At 40.8% G+C, this 23,849-nt stretch overlaps 3 protein-coding genes across 5 annotated transcripts in view; 2 read left to right on the top strand and 1 right to left on the bottom strand.

Annotated features, from left to right (window-relative positions):
- Positions 1 to 224: 224 nt before the first annotated feature.
- Positions 225 to 4,815, top strand: si:ch211-218d20.15. Its single transcript, XM_035676891.1, has 8 exons — positions 225 to 605; positions 921 to 1,039; positions 2,458 to 2,518; positions 2,602 to 2,669; positions 2,816 to 2,918; positions 3,928 to 4,046; positions 4,161 to 4,306; positions 4,392 to 4,815. The coding sequence occupies exons 1-8, from the start codon at positions 545 to 547 to the stop codon at positions 4,498 to 4,500; spliced, it is 786 nt and encodes a 261-aa protein (XP_035532784.1). The 5' UTR covers positions 225 to 544; the 3' UTR covers positions 4,501 to 4,815.
- A 1,177-nt stretch (positions 4,816 to 5,992) lies between these two features.
- Positions 5,993 to 22,427, top strand: si:ch211-269e2.1 (cohesin subunit SA-2). The gene is made up of 32 exons (XM_035676336.1): positions 5,993 to 6,133; positions 6,329 to 6,440; positions 6,532 to 6,619; positions 7,895 to 8,059; positions 8,667 to 8,763; positions 8,875 to 8,951; positions 9,045 to 9,116; positions 10,451 to 10,655; positions 10,751 to 10,902; positions 11,008 to 11,081; positions 11,180 to 11,303; positions 12,014 to 12,112; positions 12,743 to 12,822; positions 12,919 to 13,026; positions 13,122 to 13,242; positions 13,351 to 13,468; positions 14,183 to 14,286; positions 14,474 to 14,566; positions 14,667 to 14,753; positions 14,856 to 15,056; positions 15,572 to 15,648; positions 15,743 to 15,830; positions 15,922 to 16,002; positions 16,674 to 16,766; positions 16,844 to 17,018; positions 19,568 to 19,704; positions 20,190 to 20,291; positions 20,402 to 20,553; positions 20,665 to 20,793; positions 20,883 to 21,073; positions 21,159 to 21,234; positions 21,328 to 22,427. Exons 2-32 carry the CDS (start codon positions 6,397 to 6,399, stop codon positions 21,464 to 21,466), a joined length of 3,549 nt encoding a protein of 1,182 aa, XP_035532229.1. The 5' UTR covers positions 5,993 to 6,133; positions 6,329 to 6,396; the 3' UTR covers positions 21,467 to 22,427.
- A 148-nt stretch (positions 22,428 to 22,575) lies between these two features.
- ppp2r3b (protein phosphatase 2, regulatory subunit B'', beta) overlaps positions 22,576 to 23,849 on the bottom strand; it is a 20,355-nt gene continuing 19,081 nt past the window's right edge. For all 3 annotated transcript variants that reach the window (XM_035676338.1, XM_035676339.1, XM_035676341.1), the window contains one exon: positions 22,576 to 23,714. In XM_035676338.1, coding sequence (XP_035532231.1) covers positions 23,576 to 23,714 — 139 coding nt within the window. In that variant the 3' untranslated portion in view covers positions 22,576 to 23,575. The remainder of the gene's footprint in view (positions 23,715 to 23,849) is intronic.

Raw genomic sequence — 23,849 nt, 5'->3', positions numbered from 1 at the left:
TAATATTGGAATTTCCCCATTGTGGGACTATTAAAGGAATATCTTATCTTATCTTATCCTCACCAAGTGATGCTGCGCTCTTCATCCCTAAAACATGACATCATTCCGAAAGGCTAGTCCCCAGTCTGTGTGAGGGGCGTTCAAGACTGCAAATCACAGACTGTGACTGCACGGCTGTTGTTGCAAAGGGCGTGGGCATTGTTTTCTTCCAATTATTACACCAATCTTTCAACAGCTACATGGATCCTCGGGAGGAAAGGCTTTATTCTTCACCATAAGGCTGCATCGTAACGACAAAGTACGGATGAAGAAACATAGTACCGGCTTTTATTCCACCCTGACTGAACGTTTGGTACTCGAACGCACCCCTTGCGATGGACAGTTCCGACCAAATGCAATAATATAAACAAATAGACCCTAATCTATTGTTCTCTAGCCCCCCCTGGGCTATTGACTTTTCTATTATCAGCTTCATATGGCGTTGATCATCAGCGGGACCCATCTAGGAGAACAGTGAGATCATCTGAGCCCGTTACAGTCAGATATGGCAGTGAGCACTACAGAGCCGCTCTGTCAGCCCTGCGTTTACCATGAAGCGTTCAAAGGTAAGTCCCAGCAGCACACACTCGTTTTTATTTCGGCTTTATGCAGTGTCATGTTAAAGTCTCTCTGGTGTTTGAATTAAACTGCATCTTTGGAGGAGTGCGCCCTGCAAGGCTCATCTCAGCACACTGACCACTCCCCTCCAGCCCTTCATCTCCATCCTTCCGTGGACCTGGAGGATAGATGACATATGCACGTTGTTTCATAAGCTGTGGTGGTGCCCCAGCTGTGTGTTTGTGTTCATTAAGATGTGCAAGACAAAAAAAAAGGGGGGATGTGAGACAGTTCTACTGATTTGGTTGCCGCTGTGTGGTCAGTGGAGCTACAGGTGAAGAGACCCCTGATGCCCGTCCAGCTGAGTCCAGAGCAGGTGGGCCTGGAGATGTTGTGTCTTTGTGGGCAACTGGACCTCCTCGTCAGGGCACAGATGCAGCAGGTAGGGTGCACACATTTAACGCAGTTTCCATCTGTCAAATATCAAAAACATGTCCAGCAGCTGGTGCAAAGTTAACAGGCATCCTGGAGGTATAATGTTAACTAACAGTGGCGTATCCAGATTTTTTATGACTGGGGTGGCCCAAGTGGGTCATTAACTTATGCAGGTTGGAATAGGATTAATTTACCGTTTCACATGTATACTTTAATTACATTACATTACACTATCTTACAGTTTTTTATATTCTTGTGTTTAAGATGTTTGTTGAAAAGATTAATAGACCAACACCAATCACAACACATGCGCGGTGCCATGCAAATATAATATAATATAATATAATAGCTTCCAAAAGTAGGCACAAAACAAAACAATGCAGTTGAAAAACACAGTCACAGTATAAAGTACCGACAAAATGAAAATAAATCATCCTGGGTGGACAAAGATTGTGCAAAACTTCAAATCTACAGTGAAATCTACAACACAAATCTCCTACAGAAAATGTGCTACAGTGAAATGTCACAAGAGCTACTAGCTGCTTCTTAGAACACAGCCCAGGATATATTTGTCAGCCATCTTGGACATTCAAAACAGGTAATACACCTGTTGTTATGTTGGCTTGCAAACACTTTTATAAAGTTTAAAACATTTTTATAAACTTTGGTTTGAACCTTACTTTGATCGGCAAATAGCCAGTCATAGTTTAGGATAAAGGGGTGGCAAACCAGGCCACCCCTTGGATACGCCCCTGTTAACTAATGCACAATACACCCATTCAATGAGAGACAACTAGCACTGGATGAGCAGGACATTAGTTATTCCAGCTATTGTTGGCAATACATCATGTTATATAAAGATGACAAGAAATGCACATGACAGTGGGCTGATGCAAAATGAATGTCCATACAACTACAATTAGGACTTGTACATGCATTTTCCATCATCTCTAATTTGTTTTTCAGGATTTGTTCTTTAGTTTTTAACAGAACAAAGCTTTTCTTAACACTTACATCATTTACATCAAACTGCTTGAATGGAAACCCAGAAATAGAAAATACCAACTTCAGTAAAACTGTTTCTTGAAATCCTTTATAGTGCTGCCAGCCAGGAATAATAAAAAAAAAAACATCATTTACATCCAGGCCAAACACTCTTTTCTTTGTATTAAATAGTGAGCAACAGTCTTCTTGTAAACGTATCCCATCTTATAACTCTGACATTTACGACAGCACCCAAAGGCAGCATTAGACATGAGGAATTCATTGCGGCTTAAACATGAGAATCATGTGTCAACATCCCAAGACTTTAAAACTGTTTATAATGGTGCAGTCTGTCCTACGGTTCACAAGCATTTCACATCACTCTGTATAAGATGCTCCTCTTTTCATCCTGTGACTTTATTCATAATTTCTATGTTACAGTTCCAGGAGCAGTTAGGACAAGGCTGTAGCCCAGAGGAGTCAGACACTTTCCAGGCCCAAGGTCAGTGTGACAAAGTATCAAAGTGTTTAATTGGACTTGGAGAGCTCCCATATATTAAAGTTTTTTGTGCTATATTCTTAAAGGATCAGAGATTCTTGACCAGATGCTGCAGTGCCTTGAACATCTACCAAAGCCTATGCCACAGCTGGAGGTATCACGTCTAATAATAATGTACAAATCAAGCAGCATACCATGGAATATCAGAGCAATCGCTTCACATACTTGAAATAAGAAAGCTGCGATCCAAGATAACCGCTGCATTCTGTACCAGAAGTCTGTGGGTTTATGTGTCCTCAGGACTACCTGGACATGGTGGGTCTATCAGTGATGTTTCCTCGTGTAGAGGTGTTCCTCATTCAAGGCAGCCCAGTGGACATGCTGGAGAGGCCGCCAATGGACGGTAAGAGATCCAGCTGAGGATTTAAATTTATCCCCAGCTAGGAGGAAGAAGCATGTCCCAATATGTTATTGTTGGTGAAGATAGATTATGTATATATTTAAAAAGAGACTTAAAATATCTAGATCTTCCTATACTGGAATTCATCTCAACACATGTAAAAACAATGCAAAGCTGGAAAAAAAGGCTTCTTTCTAATTATAAAATATGCTGTTCTGTATTAATCTAAGATGGACATCCAGCACAGATTATATTATAGTCAGTGGCGGGAAGTACTGTTATTTTATTTTACTTCAGAATTTCCATTTCTCCTTTATATTTAAACTCCACAATATTTATACTTCACTTGACAAATAGTGGCTACTTTGCGCATTAAGATTTTAAATGCAAAACACAAGATTTTCTAATAGAATATGACGCACTGTTACAGATTTAACTACCCAAAAGCTTATAAAGTAGTTCAAATCAATCCCACCTTAATTTTCGATGACAGGTAATTAAATTAATGTTAACAAGTGAATAAAAAACTCACAGGGGCCATTATTCTACACAATGAGTGCTTTTACTTCGCTGATAACAAAGCGTAGATTTTGAATGTAGGACTTTTATTATTTAATAGAGTATATTTACACTGTGGCATTTCTAATTTTTACTCAAGTGAAGGCACAAAATGTTCTTCCACCACTGGTTATAGAGAATGTATGTTCTCGCCACTCTGTTATGTTCATGTGCATGTCTTGTAACTGGAACAATAACAACAACAGTGACGGAGAAGAGGGATTTCTCTTCAATTAAGTTCATCCATACTTCTCTTCTCTTGCTGCTGCTGTTTGTCTTACTGCTTGTGCTTCTGTCGCTGTATTTCCTGATGCCGCTGTCTCTTTAACCTTTGATTTGCCTTTTGCCAGGCCACCTTTGTATATAAGGATTCGTTCTTAATGACTGGTTAATGGTTAAATTAAGATTAAATAAAGAAAATACTGACTAACGTAAGCCGATGCTTCTTCTACAGAATACTTCTTCCACATTGCCAAACTGAACCAGCTCCTGGTGCTGAGTCAGCAGCTAGAAGAAGATATCAGGCACCTTGGGAGTCATAAATACATCGCCCACCAGCTCTCGGTTATATATGTAAGAAGAATAAATTGTCATAAATCATTGTTTCAGCTTTTTTTCTATCATGCACCAGCCTCTATGTTTCCACTCCACTGTAAGTTGTGTGCTTTTAACGTCACTTTTTTGCAGCAAGTCATCAGCTCTTTCAGAGGAATTCAGGCTTTCTCTGAAATAAAGAAAGATATTGAGGCCAACTTCAAGCAGATGAAACAGTGTCTAGTGGTAGAGGAAGGCTCCAGGCATGAACCTCAGCTGGCCGCTCACTACATCAGCTGGTGAGTTCAAATCCAAACGTTCAGTTAGATGGTGATTAACACAGCAGCAATCTAATTACAACCGTATGCTGTGTGCTCCATGCAGGATATTAGAAATAACTCAAAGCGTGACATCGGTGGTGTTGTCACTGCCGGAGGAGCTGACAGAAGACCTTCACCAGGCCGTGACCTTTGTGTCACAGTTCCTGTCCTGACTCACCCTGTCGAAGCGCCTCTGTGAGTCCTGACGTTTGGATGCACCAGGTTTCTCCAGGAGTCTCCTGCTTTTAAATAAACTGATGTTGTTACGACTGTATAAAGGTGCTACACAACTTGATTCAGCTGACGATGGGATTGGATGACCTACTTACTTTACAAATCACCTAGGTTTTTATATTGTCCTCCTGAATGTGGCCCATGTTAGTCCCTATGGTGAGTCAGTTGTTTGGAAATGAATGTAAGCTTGTTGAATCCCTCCTTGCACTACTGTTATAACTACTGTTATAATTTTGTTTTAATTTTTTAACCTAAAGTGGAATAATAAAATTGAATGCAATAGGGAAATGTTTTTGCTTTCTCCCTGTTATGAGACTCTATGTCCTCACTTCAGACGTGTTTGGTAGATGTGATGAGAATATTTTGACCTGTCATAGCAGGTAAAATACACAAGTAACTACGAGCAAAGGCTCCTCTGCCCTTGCTACACAGTTCCTGATAAAGGTTGATGGTTTTTGAATTAGTTAAGTAACAGGATTCACATAAATACAGACTAGCCGTCACATCAGTAAACAATACAGTCCCTCATAAAGTATTGGCTCAATTTTTGAGTATCTTTTTTCAATAATTCAAATGTTTTATTGATTTTGAGAGCTGATATAGGACAAGTTAACATGTCAAATGAGACATTCCATCTGTGAAATCTATGAAATAGAGAAATCCATACAAAAGAGAGTATAACACAAACAGAAGGAAGTCACTAAATAAATAAAAGCAGCAACCATATTTAATATTATAGTATATATATATAGTATTTTCATACAATATCTTGTAATCCCACAAATAATCCGAAATTGGTCCCTTATAATGGTTTGTATGTGTCCTTTTGATGAGCATGGGTTCATATGAGGCAGCTTTTGTCAAATAATTACTTACTATCAGATAACATAATCATGATTCCATAGGGGGAAAAATGGAAGATGAAGATTTCCTGCATTTGTACACCACCAAACCTCTTGGATGAACAGAGGGAATAGAGTCCCTCCAACACTGAGCCTGTAAAACCAAATCAAGATAAGGAAATGGCGCCTCCTGCTGTTCAGTTCCTGCAAAACATTACTCCGAGACAGCTCCCTGCTGAATTAACAACTGCTAGTGTGGTTAATTAAAATACACAAGAGAGAGACAACAAGGGCTAACTCAAAACACTTTACACCAAACTAACAGCAGGACGGATAAATGAACTGTACTGTTGTTTATTAGAGTTGTAAAAAACAAGACTTTATAACGACACAGCGACTGTCTGGTGTCTGGAGTGTACAGGAGCAGTGAACAGATGTTTACAGTGCTGAGGTATGCAGAAAACCCTAACCGGACGGCGTCTGTCCGTCACAGCCGCCAGGGGAGGGACACAGCTGTGAGTGACGTCTCAGATGAGCCAATCACATAAGTCTGTGTTGGTTCGTCAGCCAATCAGGGAGAGTTAGGCTGTCCGGCTACTTGACTATGAGAGCTGTGGGGGGAAGAAGGAGGATATTCGTGGTAATGTTTGAATTGTATTAGTGTGACAGCCTTCGGGGTTCAAACGAGACATCAGGGAACATCTGGGAAGGATGAATCCATGTGAACAGGGTGAGTTTGGGAAGTTCAGGAGCGACTGACCTGCCTGTTTACCTGTGAGTCAGTTTTAATCTGTGTTACAGGACTACTTCAGGGAATTATTACTGGTGTCAACATGTGTAGACAGACGCATGTTAGCTAACATATGAGTGTTATATGAATGATTATGAGAGTTAACACTGACCCGGTATCACTGTGGCTGCTCAGGCGGTCTGACATATCTGCACCCCACCTTCCACACACACCTGAGCTCTGTGTAAAGACCTGAGGAGGACATGATACCAGATCCCACAGCTGCATCCAGGTCCTCACAGCACAAGTAAGAGAGAGTGTGTGTGTGTGTGTCATTGAGTGTTAATTTCATTTTTCTGCTCGTGTATTCTAATTTGATGTGTTTTGTGACTTCCCAGTAAGAACACTCATGATGAGGCAAACTCCTCGGGGCCTGTCAATCATTCCGAGGATGAGTCTGGGAATGAGAACAGACACAAGAGTGTGGTAAGTGCTTCCCTGTTCAGCATGTAGCATGCAGGGGTCCCTCCAGAAAGGGCCTGAAAGCAGCAGTCTGCAGGGAGAGCAGCAGTAGAGGAGCAGGGCGATGATGCAATGAAAGCATAATGCACAGCCCTGTGATACCTTCGGGTGATTTTACTCTCACAGTTGGCCTTTTTCACAGCAGATATTTTGACATGTCACAGTAAGCACAGGTGTACCCAATAATATAGTAATTTCCTGAAAATGGAATAAAATCTTATCTTAACTTGATTGGAAATGTAATAAAACCCAATAATGTAATAAAATGTGACTGATAATACCGATAATAGATAATTGGGATTTCAGTTTAATGCAGCTGTGCCTGATAACAACGTACCACTTGCCATGTGCTGTAAATTTCAAATTCTACATAAAGCCTAGAGTTTACATTTCTAAGGAGTCAAGGGAATGTATTTATTTATTAATTATTATTATTATTATTATTATTGTTATTATTGTTATTTTTAATTTTTATATGTTTTGGGGCCTATTAGTGTTTTCAGTAGGTTAATTTACCATACCAGCATACCTTTTAAATACTGACCCACCTGAATATTTTCTGTAAAGATGTTATTACAATGTCAGTCAGGATATTTTACTACATTATTGGTCAAGTTATTACATTAAATGTTTTATTTACATATTTTTTTAATTTAAAAAAAAAAATTATTATCAAGTTGAGTGCAGATTTTATTACTTTTTCAGGAAATGATTACATTGCACGACATTGCTGAATTACATATAGCTGCTTCAGTTTCAGGGTCCTGGTATTGTTTGTGCTGGCTCACTGTCACACTGTCATGGTAACGCTTAGTAACTTAGTAACACATGTGCTTTTCCTACTATAACAAGTCAAAATGTCAGCTGTGAAAAAGGCCTATTGTAGGGGCTGATTGGATATTTTTACCAAGCAAAGAATGCCATATGGGAAGATTTGCTACTTTTCTTTATCATGTATGATAGCAAACTGAATATCTTTGGGTTTTAGCCCCTTGGAAATTATAATGCAAGCACTAAGTGTTACTGAAGCGTGATGAAGCTTGTTAGCGCTCAGATGGAAGAGTGACGTGTCTGACTGACTCTTGAATTTGCACCTTGATCAGTCAAGGTACTTTGATGCTACCACAGAGGACTTTGCGATTCACAAATTTGTATTTGGCCTGTTCAGGATGCAACACACTGTTGTGAACTCATGCATACCTTTACCGTCCTATCTGTCACATTTTTGGAAACCCACAGAGGCGAAGGAAGAGAGCACACAACGGCTCAGAGAATGTCAAACGCAAAAGTGCCAAAGCCGGCCGCAGCAGTGTTAGAAGAGCAGGAGGCAGCCATGGTAAACAGAGGCATGTGGAGGCCGTCACCCTGTTCGAGGTGGTCACCATGGGCAGGAGCGCCATGCAGGCAAGATGACTCAACTCTCAGCTGTGGTGTATTTGCTGCTGCTGCTCTAGATTGTCTTATTTTGTTTCCTTTGAAAGTCAGTAGGAAGTCATAGGAACACAGTACTTAGATCTTGGTTGTGTACATACTGTATCTATTTTCTATTTTTAATCTGTTTAACTATGTTCTTTGCATTAGCTGTATGTATGTTTTACTTGTTGTATCAACTTGCCTCCTGTTGCTGCCTCTGGGCAAGGTCGTCATTGTAAATGAGAACTGGTTCTCAATTGACTTATCTGGTTAAATAAACGTAAAATAAAAAATATATTAAATAGACAAGGCTCTGACGTCAAATTATACTATTTTTGTATTTCTCAGTAGTCTGAGTCTTGACATGTATATTAATAATGAATTTATGGTCATTATAGTCAGTATATTCAGTTAATGAGCAAAATAAGAATGAGCCAATATCATCATTATAAAAAAGCCATAATACACTACCTGGGACAATTATATTATCTGATATATTTTGGAATGTAAAGTTGATCAGACATTAGGTCATTACTCTCATCAGCAGAACATTAATACAGTAAACACACTAATTGACTCTTATGTGATGTCTGAGCAGGCGGTGATCGATGATTGGCTTGAGGCTTACGTGGCGAACAGAGACTCCTCTCTCCTCGATCTCATCAGCTTCTTCATCCAGTGCTCTGGGTGCAAAGGCAAGAGGACCCCCTCCACACCCGCCCATCCCACACACACACACACACACACACACACACACATAGAATACACACACAGTCAGGTCTAAGTGTCCCTCCTGTCTCTCCCAGGTGTGGTCACAGCAGAGATGTGTCAGAGCAAAGAGGACAGTGAAGTCATGAGTAAGATGGTGGAGGAGCTGGATGAGGTAAGAGGTCTTCAGTCTGCGTGGTCTTCTTCACTGTCGCATCCGTTTTAACACTTTGAACTGAAACTGTATGACTGTGTGTGTGTGTTTCAGGTCACTGGTCTGCAGTATAAGAAGTTTCTGGCCTTTCCATGGATCCTCACAGTCACGTGGCCCATGGACACAGTCAGTAGTGCCTCCCTGCTTGATGGAGTTTCAACTCCCTGTATTATCATTCATTTTTAATTCACCTTTTTGCCCCACCATTTCTTTAATCAATCGGGTTCATAACAGGCACACAATGCCAATTATTATAATATTATTATGATTGCTCCCTCATGCACATATTTTCTATTCCCTTCATAATAACGACTCAATATGGAGCTTAATAGTGAGTAGTACTTTGAGATATTGGACACTTTTGATTTATAATTATTGTGTATCGGTGGTAGGGCTGAACAATATCACATTTATTTTGACAGATAATATATTATTTTTTACTAAGAAAAACTATTAAAATCATGATGATGCAGAATTTGTCGGGGGACGGTACCAAACAAACATGTTTTCCTAAATCAACAGAACAAGATTTGTAGGCCCGATCATCTCTGCAGCACCACAGTACTTCATTATAAAGCTGCTTTGGCACACATTGTACCAAAAGATTGCAGTTTCTGCGATATGGATATTGCACTTGGCCATTATGCGATTTGATAATATTTCAATTAAGTGTGCCCTTGTAGGTGAAGTGTATTGTTTCACATAACTATGATTATCTCCACAGCAAAAGCCTAACATTGCATTGTTCGAGCAAGAAATAAGTAGTGTTTTTCTCAGGGTGCCATGAAGTGCATATATTTATGCTTTGTATTCAGACCCTCAGTGACAGTAAAACAGAAAGTAAAGATAAGTAGCTGTGGGAGTGATTTTGGATTGAGCTCTGATGTATTCAACTTAGTGTTCCAATACCTTTATGTGTCCAGGGGTAGGTTCACAGAGTGTAGTACCTGTTTCACAGGAATGCCCTGTTTTAGTCTCAGTTACTGTCTCTCACTCCTGGGAACTGTTTTTGAACTGCTTCACCTGAGCAGTTGGGGGAGCTAGAGATCCTGTCATGAATTGAGTGCCTGGCTTGCTGGAAAAGCGCAACTACAATCTTACCACGAGTGTATTGTGTTATACTATTTAATACTACTGTATTTTGCTGTCTTTTGTACCTGTTTCTTTCTTTATTGTGTACACCGTAGCACTGAAGGAACACAATCTCTCTCCCCTGTTCAGTACTGCATATGGAGAGAAATTCTCCCTTGACCTTTGAAGATGACCAGCTTCTTTCTTTTTTCCTTCTAACTGAACTGATACCCAGTTGGTTCATATCCTGTCCCAACATACTCCTTCACATCAGGAAAGTAAAGATGCCAAATAAATTGAGCCTTTAAGTGACCCGCATCTCCAACCTTCAAGTCATTGCTTCCCTTCAAAGTGTTCCCCCTTTTTTCCCCCCCCCCCCTCTGCTGTAGGATAGCGTGGAGTATCCTCTGATACAGCCTGGACCGTACGGTCGATGGTTCCACTCCGAGTTCTGTGACTTTGTGTCGGTGCTGGTGGCTCAGTGTCAGCACAGCGTCATATTTGACAGTTACCTTATGAACACCCTCATCTCACTGCTCACCGAACTGTCCAACTCTTATGTACGGGCTTTCAGACACACCTGCACACTAGCAGGTAAGGAGTACAAAACACACACACACACAGATACATAAACACATTCAATAAACTAATCTGTACTTTTTGATTTTGCTCTGGATGTCCCTAATAAGCGGTGAAGCTGCTGAGCTCTCTGGCGGGCGTGGCTCTAAGCCTGAGCGTTAGCATTGAAAACAGTCAAAAACTGTATGAGGTGCAGAAGACAAAGACGATGAGACAGAAAAGCACACTGCAACTGGAGAGAATACAGAAGAAGATCACAGAGGTAAGAACAGTGTCACTTTGGCTGTGTATAGAAGAATTTTGTGTGAAATGAGTCATGTCTGACTAACTGTGTGGCTTCTGTATGCCTTCCCTTATGCTCTTCAAGCTGCAGGAGAAGAGGGCGGAGATAGAGAGCATGATGGACATCATCTTCAAAGGAGTTTTTCTGAAAAGATACCGGTAACTGTTTCTGTGACACTGTTTCAGCATAGATTTTGAATGTGCATTAGAGCGTAATCTAATTTAGTGCTGAGCTGATTTTGTGTGTGCCCGTGCAGTGATGTGCTTCCAGAAATCCGCTCTATCTGTATGGAGGAGTTGGGTTTGTGGATGAAGCTCTACAGTTCTGCGTTTCTCAATGATAGCTATCTCAAATACATGGGCTGGATGATGCATGACAAGGTAAACAACAGCAAACTTGTGCTGTAGCACAGGGGTCCTTTCCTATCAAAGAGACATTTATGGGCCAAAAAAAAGAAAATCTTTCCAGAGCTGAAAATCATATTTGAGCCTTATAATGCACATTTTTCAAGCAGATCAAGCATACAGTACCACAGAGTACCTAAACATATTTTTTCATCTGATGTTTAATGGCTACAGATTTTTTACAATTGGAGAATGTAAGAATCGCTTTAGTATGGAAGCCCTGAAAGTCAAGTTAAATGTATTTGTTCTTGCAATCATTTTCCAATCACTTTCACTTTTTCATCTGTGAAAAAAGGTGGATTATTTTTTTGTTATTGAAGATCATTTTAATGAGTTTAATGTTTTCTCACCTGTGAAACCAGGCGAATTTATTTTTTGTCAGGTTTTTTTCTGTGTTTGTTGTTGTAATACTCATTTTGACCACATGAGGCTGAAGTACACCACTGCCCCATGTCCTAAACAGGACTAAAAGTAAACAGTGTTGACAAAGCTTTTCACAGATGAAAAACGGCCACAGGGAACCATTAGGCAGGAACTAAAGAGCATGTTACCTACCCCTGATTGGCACAATATGACGTAACACAAAAATAACACATGCTACTAAACTGCATTGTAAAACTGAAAACAATTTAGATACTGTACACACTCTGCATTGTCTCTGCACTGACATGCACATCATCTTTCAGATCCCAGATGTCCGTCTCAAGTGTGTGTTAGGTCTTCAGGATTTGTATGGAGATCCTGTGCTCCTCCCTAAACTAGACCTGTTCACCAGCCGCTTCAAGGTAAGCACTTAAACACTGTCCTGTTTACACATTCAACAGAAGCTCTTTTCATTTCTGGCAATATCAACCAAGTCCAGTATTTACTATTTCTTTGAGCAACAATGTGAAAATAATGTGATAATGTGAAGGGTGGTCGCTCATAGTGAGATAAAGAGAATTATTGCCTGAGCTTTACAGCAAGTTTTAGCTAATTGTCTGTCCGGCTGCTAAATGTACTGTTTTGTTTGCTCTCACCACTCTCATAGTGTTGTTTTCAGCAGCAGCAGGCAGCTGTTTTCAGTGAGAATGCTCTAAAAACCCACTCTGCACTACCTACTCTCAACACACCAAACAGCAGACAGATACATTTAGAGATGAACATAGTGGAGCATGGTATAATATGTGCATTATTGTTGTGTTCACAACTTGCTTCCACTGCCCCCAAGTGGCTTTTCCAGGCATTTCTTTTTCTGCTAGTTTGGAGGCTGATGAGTGGTGAGACTGAACCAAAACAATACATTCTAATCATAAGTCTGTCTCTGGCATTACAAAGGATACAGACAACCTTTTCACATTCCACAGAGCTGTCGGAGTGTTACTATCCAGAATGTAGAAGTGTACGCTCATACTTGTTTACTGTCTGTGTTCCAGGAGCGGATGATTTCCATGACCCTGGATAAGGACAATGAGGTGGCAGTGCAGTCAATGAAACTTCTAGTTCTCATCTCCAAGTGAGTCACCTATCTATTTGTAGTTCTTGTTACAGTCAGACTTAATGTTCCATAATGTATCATTTTCCTTTGCTTCCTTAATTTCTGCCTCCTCAGAACATGTGATGATGTGCTCAGTCCAGAGGACTACAAGCAGCTCCTGCAGTTTGTTTACTCTTCACAGCGCCCTCTTGCGGCCACTGCAGGGGAGCTGCTCTTCTCAAGGTAAGTCGACCTCCATCACTGGAAACAAACAAAAACAAACAAAAACAAACAAACAGGAAATACATTTTTATATGGATATTGTTGGTCTCTGTCAGGCTTCTCAACACTGTAGCCCCTGCATCTGATACTCAGGATGAAATAAGTGAGGAGGAGGCACATAAACAACAAACATTTGCCAGACTGAAGGCTCTGCTGCAGTTCTACCAGGAGTCTGAGGTAAAAAACACACCGACTGTTTAATTCAAGGCTCTCGCTTTAGCTAAGAAAACAACCTACTTTCATTACACAGACGGACTAATGTGTCTTGTCTGTGTATGCTTTCAGCTGCACAAGCATGTGGTGTACATAGTGGACAGTCTGTGGGACTGTGGTGGAGCCCTGCTGAAGGACTGGCCTGCACTCACTTCTGTACTGCTGGAGGACCCTTCCTCACATAGTCCAGGTAAGTGTGATGTGTGTGTGTGTATTTGTGGTGGAGTAGGCAGAAGTGTTGTGAAGTGAAAGAAGGAGACCTCTTAGAATAAAAGCTACTGCTTATTGATGACTAAAGCATATTTGTGAATATTATTGTGATGCCCCAGATGTGTAAAGCACCTTAGCAAGCTGCCATTTCATAAATATGTCTTCAGCAACTAACACCCTATATTCTGAATAATGGACTTATCCACTAAGAGGGGCAGCTGTTAAGTGTGTGTGACGTGTGTGTGACATAAAGGCAACTAAATGTCTGTTGTATTATTGTCCATTGGATGCATAAAAACATCTGTGTTTTAGTGAATATGCAATAGACTGAGGTAAAAAAGGCTTGTTAAATAATCTTTTAAAGGTCCAGTGTGTAGGATTTCATGGCATCTAACTGTATAGTTAAAGATTGCAACTCCCTCGGTTCACTCTACCTTTCCTAGCAGGAAGGAGAAACTACGGCGGCCGCGAAACGTGGGAAAATCTGTCTGCCATTGTTTGGCACATTCCATTTCTGCCAATAGATCCTCCTAAATGTTACACACTGGACCTTTAAAGGGATGAGAGCTTGGTATACATTCATAAATTAGGATTTTTTGTAGTTGATTTGATTTATTCAAATGTTGTATTTGTAATAGAATGTGTATACAATATCTGCTTCTCATTATTGGTGTGTGTGTGTGTGTGTGTGCAGGTCTCACTCTGGCAGAACAAGCTGTGCTTGTGGAGATCCTGGTAGCATCGGTGCGTCAGGCCTCAGAGGGACCAGCGCTGGCAGGACGGAGCGGAGCAAAGAAGGTCAGTGGGAGATTCATCCCCATTTATGAGACACATGAAGTTGCAGATTGCGACCAATTATGTACTGCTCGCCTTTCAGGCATGTAGGAGAAACAACAGTGAAACTCTTGAAAAGGCCCTGTCTAGAGCCACTGTTTGGTTTGTTCATTCTGGCTACTTTCTGAGTCTATGTGTTTTAATATTTTAGGTGATGAGTGCTCGGGAAAAGAAAATACTGATTGATGATTGTACTAAGCTAACCGAACATCTCCTCATTGTGCTTCCTAAGTTACTGTCTAAGGTATTTATTCCACACACAACTGTCAATATATTAGTCAGTAATTAGTTTCTGGACTTTATATTATGATAATGTATGTTCATTGATGATGTTGTTTGTGCAGTTCTCAAGTAGTTGTGACATTGTCGCCTCCCTGATGAAGATTCCTCAGTACTTCCTCCCAGAGTGTCCCGAGGCTGAAAACACACAGGTCTGCATCAACTGCCTTTCAACGTTTCATGAAGAATGTAATGAAATATTAATGGGGAGAGAAACTGAAGTGAGTCTGTGTTGTTCTCATCCTCGTCCTCAGGCAGTGTCCGACCTGATCGCAGAGATGGGAGCTGTTTTGGAGCTCCACTCAGGCCCCGCTGTTCTGGAGGCTGCAGCCCGCACCTACCTCAGTCTGTGTGGGGAGGAGACGGCCGGGTTCTCCGTGGCCCGGGCTGCCAGAGACTCTCTGGTCCAGTGCTGGGTGGACCAGCTGACAGCGCTGCTGGGAGACTCACTCGAGGTGAGGGGAACTGTTACACTGGATGGCCAAAAGCATGTTTTTGTTCTCTCTTAGTTGTTCATTTGGGAAAGTGAGAAATTGATGTCTCACCAGATACCTCTGCTACACAGAATAATGTACATTCTTTAGACTTTTCTCTATTTTTGTCTTTTTGTGAAATACTTTCACTTCTTCAGGCCTCTAAAAATCCGTCAAATGAAACAATCAGAATAGGTTGAACTGCTCATAACTGATGTCCACACTCTGTAACCTGTGATGAGGGGTCACTGGTAGACATTATTAACACACACAAGTCACAAGCTAAGAGGGTATAGAGCAGAGGTCTCCAATGTGATGGCACCTGGTAGCCCGTGAGTGGCCACAAAGCATGTTCTGTAAACTCAATCTTAATCTTCATTTTTTTTTTTTGTTGGAGACCCATGGTGTCGAGGCAAGCCTCTATACTCTGTGTATTAAAAAGCACAAAGAGCCCTGTCTGACAGTGCGACTTATCATTTCCTATTTCTCTGTTGTAGGGTGACAGTTTGTCTGCTGACGAGGAGAAAACTGGAGAAATCTTAGCCACGCTGAAGAAACTCAGAGCCTTCCACAAGTGAGATTTGACAACAAAGTTTGAGCCAACAACAGTCTGCCAGCGATGTGTATTTTTTGGCTGTACTTACCTGTTTCTCTTCATACGTTGTTAGCTGCCACGACCTCGTCCGGTGGAACCTGTTTGAGCTGTTGTCTCCTCTGCTGTCAGTGGAGAGCAGCCAGGGAGGAGCACTGCCTGAGGTAACCACACTGGAAATCTGGCTTCTTTTAAAATTAGAGTTTTTTTGCACTTATGCATCCACTGTCTTTGTATAACAACTTTTGTCTGAAGGTGCTGCTGGAAGTGCTGCAGTGTCTGTGTTACTCCATGCTCTGGTCTCTCAACACCAGTAGTGAAACTCTAACCTCCAGAGTGAGTTACCTTTAACTAGTTTGAGTATAAGGATTTAGAAATAGGAGAATAAGAGATGTGTGTGCAGAACTGTAGCAAATGGCCAACATATTGGCCTGAAAGCAAATGGCCAACATATTGATATTTTCAGGTTATATGTTAATGTATGTATGTGTGTGTCCGTATTCACATCAGTGGGCAGAGCATCAGTTACAACAAAACATCCTATACATAATATAATATATATATTTCATATCATATTTCATATTTCCATATCCAGTAATAATTATGAAATTAAAACTAATACCATGTACAGCTGTTATTTGAGCAAACATACATTTAAATATAATACAAACATAATTCGTTTTTGCAAGAGAAGTTATATCCCTGTGAAGAAATTAAATAGTTTCTTTTTAAAAAGTGACTGGTGTGTTTGGATAAGTGACTGAGGCAACCCTCACTCCACATGTTTCTAATTTTCTGGTTGATTTTACTGCCGTATTGATTGATAAGTGGTCTCAGCCTTACAGTGACTGCAATAGTAGAATAATCTTTAAGGGTTTAAAACCAGTGATTACAAGCAACCAGTGCAGCAGCTCACATATCAGAGTTTTCAGCACTGGTTCTTTTCAAGTGTGGATATTTTCTTTGTCCTCTGTGATGGTAAAATAAAACTCGTTGGCGTGTTTTAGGAGAAAGCTGTGGCCCAGAGACTTCAGCTGCGGCTCTTCTGCGAGAGGGGTCATCACTGTCTCTCCCACTCTGACCTCAGCGTGCGGCAGCAGGTAGGCCGGACGGGAAGCACAAACAGCAATGGAACCATTTACTCTGTGGCTCTAACTTTCTAATTGTTCCACATTAGGCTTTCCTGGGTATCTGCGACATTCTGACGGCTCATTCCTACCAGCTCCACGTGTGGGATCCCACGTCCTTCGGTCCACTGCTCTACACTCCCAGTCCCAAACTGCAGAGGGCGCTGTTGACCTTTGTATGCATGCACGTCTTTGTTGGACCAGACTGTGACAGCCAGAGCAGTGGTGAGGCCTGTTTTTACTGACTTAACCTCTGTGCAAATATGTTTTTCTTATTGTTACATCACGTTGTTTGAGCCTCACTGCGCAGAGTGATGGATGTGCAGAATGTGACACTAGACTGTTTTGCACATTCGTCGGCTGAAGGGGGAACGTTTCTGTGTGTAACATCCAACATGTATCTTACATGTGATGTGTGATGTGGAAACCTCCAGTACACATACACTGAGAATAGACTTTTCAGTGTCCAGCAGTTAAACTTGAAATGAAAGAGAAAATATTTGCACATGAGGAAAAAGGAGTAGATGTAATTTTAAGAATTTCAGAATTGAACTTTTTTCAGACAGAAATTATTTTTGAGTATTTTATATGTCTGCAGCGTATCTTTAAGAATAAATGTATTTTCCTATACAACATATATGTTTAATTGAGGATACGTTTTAGATTTTTGTGTGGCATTTTTGCCTTTATTTGACAGTAGAGAGGGGACTAGAAACAGGGGGAGAGAGGGGGATGACATGTGACAAAAGCCCGGTGGTGGAAGAACTACTCAAAATGTTAATGTAAAGATCCCCCTAGACATGTATTAGGACAGTATATACACAACAATAACATGTGTCTGATAATTTTTTTCTGCAAAAAAGTAAATATGTAATTTAAAAGGCATCTACTCCTTCTACCTCATTAAAAATTCCAGGATATATGAATATACATTTTTTAATTTCTAAAGTTTTCCTTCTCCTACTTCACTGTAAAGTCCACTCTCAGTGTCTGTGCACTGGTGGCTCCAAATTTCTACATTACACTTGCATGCAAATGATTGACTAGTTATGATGTAACAAATCATGCTCATAGCCCCTGTACTGCATTCAAAATCAGAGTATCATTATTATTCAGACAAATGTTCCCTCGGTTGATGGCTCTTATCTTATTATCAGATGATTAGATTGTTAACTACGATGCAGATGCATAAGTCGGATTTATACTGCTTTAACTTATGCTTTTCGATGCGTCTGGTGTATCCGTTGTACCGCTCGGTTTGAGCATAGATCTGAGGGGGTTGTAAAGATTAATGGGGAAGGAAAGAAAAAAAAAAACTCTGATACACCAATTGTATTGTATTTCGAAACTTTTCTCTACTCTTTGTTTTTTGTGTTGACGCGATTTATAATTTGACTACGCGTCGAACAGTTCTCTAAATAGAGCCGTGTGAGAAGTTTAAACAAAAAGTCACAACGCTTGGGAATTTTAAACAAATTTTATTTTATAAGCTTATCAGATTTTTTTCATGTAAAATCTCAGAAAAATATATAAATGTAGTGGAGCATGAAGTAGCTTTAAATAAAGAAAATAAAGTACACCCACCTTAGAATTGTACTCGAGTACATTCATTGAATAAATGTTACTTTCCACCACTGCAAAGGTCCCCGGCATGCTGCGATTAGTGTGTGAATGTTACCCACCCTAAACACTAGACCACCAGGACACACATTGCAGTATCACACAGTAGATGGCACTCTCACTCTGTCAGAGCACAGCATCTTCTCTCGGGCCCGCGTGGCTCTGAGTGAAGCGTTGATTCAGTGCAGCAGCTCACCGCGGTAAAACCATGCAGATATTAAATGCACGGCCACACATTTGGCTTAATAACTCGCTGCACAGCTGCCCGCTGACTGTAAATGGGGTCTGATTTCCAGCCCGACCTGACAATTGACCCTCAATTACAGAGGCAGCCCTGTTAATATCCTCAGACTGAAACCGGCTCTACTAATTTGTATGAAAGGATGTAAGACTTTGTTATGCAAAGTGATGCAGCTTGTAAATTGATGACAACAGTATGTTCCCCACTCTTCTACAATGAGAACAAAGAACAAGATTGACATGTTGGAAATACATAGTGTTCTCTTTGTAAAGTCCTACAGGTAAACTTATGAATTCATTCATGGCCGTCTATAACTAAAACATTTTATTACCTTTACAATAGCTTCTATTTTCAGAGACATATTGCATCCAAATGTGGGATAGTCCAGAGAAGTCGATAGCTGTCCTGGTGGGAATCTCTTAAATGTTCAACCAAATACAATACAGGATTATTGGTTTTTGAACATGTAATAAAAAGCCATTGTTTTATTGGATTTGCCTGGTAATGGTTTTGTTATATAGACAGTGTTTTCTATTAGCTGCTGGATCAGAGATCACTCGGAGGGCAAGGGCACTGAGTTAAATCATAAAATCAGGGCAATCTCTTTCCGTGAGAAAATTCCATTAACTCTGGCTCACCTCCGAGCCTATTTTATTAGCCTTGTGAAAGATTGAAGCCACATGGTGTCACAACCATAACTCTAGTCTTATGTTATCTTTGATTTCCACCTGCTAAAGCCATTGTCCTGAAACTAACTAAAACACTATTTCCCGCCTCTGCTTTGTTCTTTTTCTTTCTCTTATATGATTTCTCATGATTAATCACTCTTCTTACATCACCCCCTTTCCCCTTCCCTCGCTCCCGACCACTTCACATCCAACCACACGCTTCAACTCCCATCTGGCTCCCTCAGTCAGTGAAAACTCTGAAGTGGAGAGGCTGGAGGACCTTCACAAACGAAGAAATCTGCTCGCGGCCTACTGCAAACTGATAGTGCATGGAGTGCTGGAGATGAGCATGGCGGCTGAGATCTTCATGTACTACATGAAGGTAAACGTTGTGTCAAATGAGTAGTCAGACATTTTTGGGAGGTGATGCCTATTAGCTTTCCTGTCAAAAGTCAGATGAGAAGATTAATACCACTGTCGTGTCTCTACGGTAAATATGTGGGAGGCATGGTGTGGAGTGTGGACTGGTAGCTGGAGAGGTACCAGTTCCATCCTCCAGGGTGCTCTTGAGCAAGGCACCTAACCCCCAACTGCTCCTGGAACTCCACCATCTCTCCACATTTGCATATCTATAAGCCCTGTGGGTGTGATTGTACTTCGGACCTATGTGTGTAAAACAAAACCCCCAGTCGATTAGCTTAGCTTAGCACAAAGACTGGAAACAGGGGGAAACAGCTAGCCTGGCTCCGTCCGAACGTCCTCTATCGGCGTGTTGAGCCGTGCATCATTTGTGTGAATTTGACTGCTGGAACCAAACAGCCAAAAAGCGGAGCGTCCCATATTAAATTTCTCCCTTTTTGTCCTCAGTACTATAACGACTTCGGAGACATCATCAAGGAGACGATGTACAGGACCAGACAGATAGATAAGATAGAGAGCGCTCGCACGCTGGTCCTCTGTTTGCAGCAGGTATAGTTGCTCCATACGCCGTACTCCGTATAGTTGCTCCCTAACAAATAAGCTAAACACACACACAGCTACATGCAAGGTGCTGATGTGTTTTCCTCCACTTTCCCCAGCTGTTTGTCCGTTTAAAGCGAGAGCAGGAGAGCGGCGGCAGGGCTCAGCCAGGAGTCCAGACCTTCACCAGCATCAAAGAGCTCGCCAGGCGGTTCGCCCTCACCTTCGGGGACCTCGTCAAGTTTCGAGAATGCGTCGTCATGATCCACAGGTCAACGTGGGCTCTTGTTTCTCATTACTCTGATTTGTTGTTTTCAGGTTATTTTGTGCCTGAAGTGTGTGTGTGTGTGTGTGTGTGTTGCTTGTGTGTTAATATGTGCAGGAACGGCATAGAGTTTGTGTTCCAGGAGTTCAGTCAGACCCCAGAAACACCTACGCCGACGTACCTCTCCTACCTCACCATCCTCAGTGAGTTCTCCAGCAAACTGCTCAAACCAGACAAGAAAACAGTGTAAGTGCTGCACACTGCATGCCGGGATTACAAACTGGTTTTTAATATCATAAACCTGGCTTTCTGAAAGTCTGTTCATGTCTGTGCAGGTTCTCCTACCTTCAGAAACATAGTGCAGAGCACATTATTGACCTGAGGGAGGAGTGCTGGCAGCCACTTATCTACTATCGCGCTTCCCTATTAGCTGTAGCTGAAGGGGAGGACGCCGTGTCCTATGTTAGCTCTGACAGGAAGCCGTACCTGCCCAATCGCTCTCCCTTCTCCAAACAAAAACTAGAAGGTACTACACTAACACAGTATTTTATGTCCTCATTGTCACAAAGTACCAGCTGCATCACGTGTGTATCTGGTTTTTTTTTTTTTAGGAAGCAAGTCCCCCTGCCCGTTCAGCCCTGCAGACTCCAAAGTTAGCAAAGCTCACAGGTCAGGCTTCAGTCCAAGGTGAGGCTCTCACATTCAGATTCTTATTCATTTCATATTCATTCTTTTTCACTCCGCTCATATTAATGACTGTAACCTTGTCTTACTTCTCAGCCATCAGGAAAAGACGACTGATACGGGTCCTTTTTCTGTCCCTGCGGAACCCCTTGCAAAAAGATTGAATATAGACACATCTGTGTTCAGCACAGGCAATGAGGATGATGATGACGACACCGTGGAAGTTGAACTGTAACAGTTTGGAGGTTGGGGATGATCGGTGCTTCTGTCTGGACAATGAGACCTCACTGGACAACACAAACCTTTTATTATTTGTCTTTGCTGTTAGCAGACGTCTCAGTGTCCATTTTTGTTCTGCTAATACAGGTTTGCTGAAAAAATACAGTATATTATGTTTGTATGAGGATATAGGATAAGTCTGCGATATTCTATTTTTATTGTCAACAAATCCCATAAAAAGACCAAAAACAACAAGAATTCAGCCCAAGCCTGATACATCTTTTCCTCTAAGCCGTAAACCTTAATATTAAAAACACATGAGTGAGCCACACAGTTGCATTGGGTGACATTTTTCTACATTATAAAGAACATGGGTGCTGTAGTTTACCTGAATCAATCCCACATTCACTGTCCTGCTGCTAGATTGACTAACTAGAGCACCAAATATGTATTAATTCGCAGCTGAAAATAGTCCCCAACAAATGCACTTTTATTGCTGTTTGAGATAAAAAACAATCTATTATCACTTTTTAAATATTTTATGTTTACTAATGGAAACCAATGTGTATGGGTGCATAAAGAACTAGTAAGTATAATGAGTATTTTTATGGGATTTGTTAACAGTGAGAAAGATATAGAATAACACTACCCTAATTCTTCAAATAATGTCAAGTTTATTTTATTCAGACGGCTTTCATTTGAGGACCAAGAGTATCAGTATGTGTTTTTACATGTCTGTACTGTACTTGAATGTTACAAGTGACACTAAATGATCCATCTTTTATTTTACCTTTTGATCACACTCAGGTCCGAGAATTGTCTAATTATCTCAGAGTACATTAAGAATTTTGCTTTATTGTCCTGCGTGCCACTTTATTATTGCTCCTTATAGGAAATAGTTGGGTTAGTTTGCCAAAAACAACTTATGTATTACTGTACATTAATTGAAATAAAAAAGCTGTAATATTTTTGTTGTTGTTCATTCCTATACGTACCTTAACACCTTGTTTGACTTAATACCCATAAAGACATTTTACAAGAGGGATAACAAGTATTTGTATATATTTGTGTGCAGCGGTAAAACTCAAAACTAGTTTTTACTAGATGGCTCAAATAAAAATGCACAGTCTGTTTTCTTTACTCTTCCATTAAACAAGGCTTTATTATTAATTTAAAGAAAAGCAAAACATTTAAAAATTGGTTCCTTTTGTTCTGTCAAAGTACATTCAAATTGGGTACTTTATAACATAGAAAAAAGAATTTCTCTAAAACACTTGCCCAAATCATTTACAACACAGCAAGCACCAAATAAATATTTACAGTTATTTATAAATTCATCTCTAATAATTTATAACCCCATCTCACACATACATTAAATCTAAGTCACAATGAATACCGACCTGTACAATATACACTGTGTGGCAGTCTGAACTGTGTGCTTGTCTGTGTGTCTGTGTGTGTGTGTGTGTGTGTGTGTACAGCAGGCTCAACGGTGGCTTGTTTGGCATTTAAAGTAACTCGTCATTTAAACAACCATTTTATAGAAAATCCTCAGTTGTGATCACTGGAATGTATTAGCCAATGACTTCAGATGATAATTAGTTCAAAACCTGAATAAAATCAACATGGTTTCTGTCCGACAATCCAGGGATCTCCACTGTGAAGAATGTGATTACACAGTACCGATGAGCAGATGAAGTAACACTTGCCCCAAACATTATTTGTACAAAAGCATTACATGCAAAACTTTACCTTTAACAAGTGGGGATGGTGAAAACGTGCTGCTTGTGACATCATAAAGTCAGCTTTGGTGACTTCTTTAAGTGTGGCAGGTGAAAACATACAGTATTGTGAAAAACCACCGACCATCAGACCCCTTCACATTTCCTGTTAGTCCACTGTGTGACTCTGTGTACATTTCTATCATCTAACATCTGATGCTGTGTTCTGGTTTGGCATTCACTCCCTGTTTACTTATTGTTTATTTGTCCTGTTACGCATGATGTGAACCGGGCCTGAACTTGTGAGTCTCTGACTTGATGCGACTCATCAACTAACACTGCTGGTCGAGCTCTGTGTCTGGGAGCGCACAGCGCTCAGCAGGCTTGTGGTGCAGGATCGAGGGTCATTCAAAGTCATCTTCATACTCATATTCATCCAGGTCCAGGTTGCAGTGTGGACTAGGGATCTCAAAGAAGTGTCTCTTTGTCAGACCCAGCTCACTGGAGATGTGCTGCCCTAAAGGGCTCAAAGGATTTTCATACCTAAAACAGACACATGGAGAAAATCACTCAGAAACACAGCTTTGCTTTTCAAAAACAAAAACAAAAAATTTGGAAACTTATTTGCTTTCTTTAAGAGTTACAGAAGATAAACACAAAAACTCAAGTATGTGTGTA

Source organism: Morone saxatilis, unplaced genomic scaffold, assembly GCF_004916995.1.
Source record: "Morone saxatilis isolate NCDOM2014 unplaced genomic scaffold, NCSU_SB_2.0 Contig5, whole genome shotgun sequence".
Lineage (NCBI taxonomy): Eukaryota > Metazoa > Chordata > Actinopteri > Moronidae > Morone > Morone saxatilis.
The sequence above is the reverse complement of the archived record's forward strand: the minus strand, read 5'-3'. Positions and strand labels throughout refer to the sequence as shown.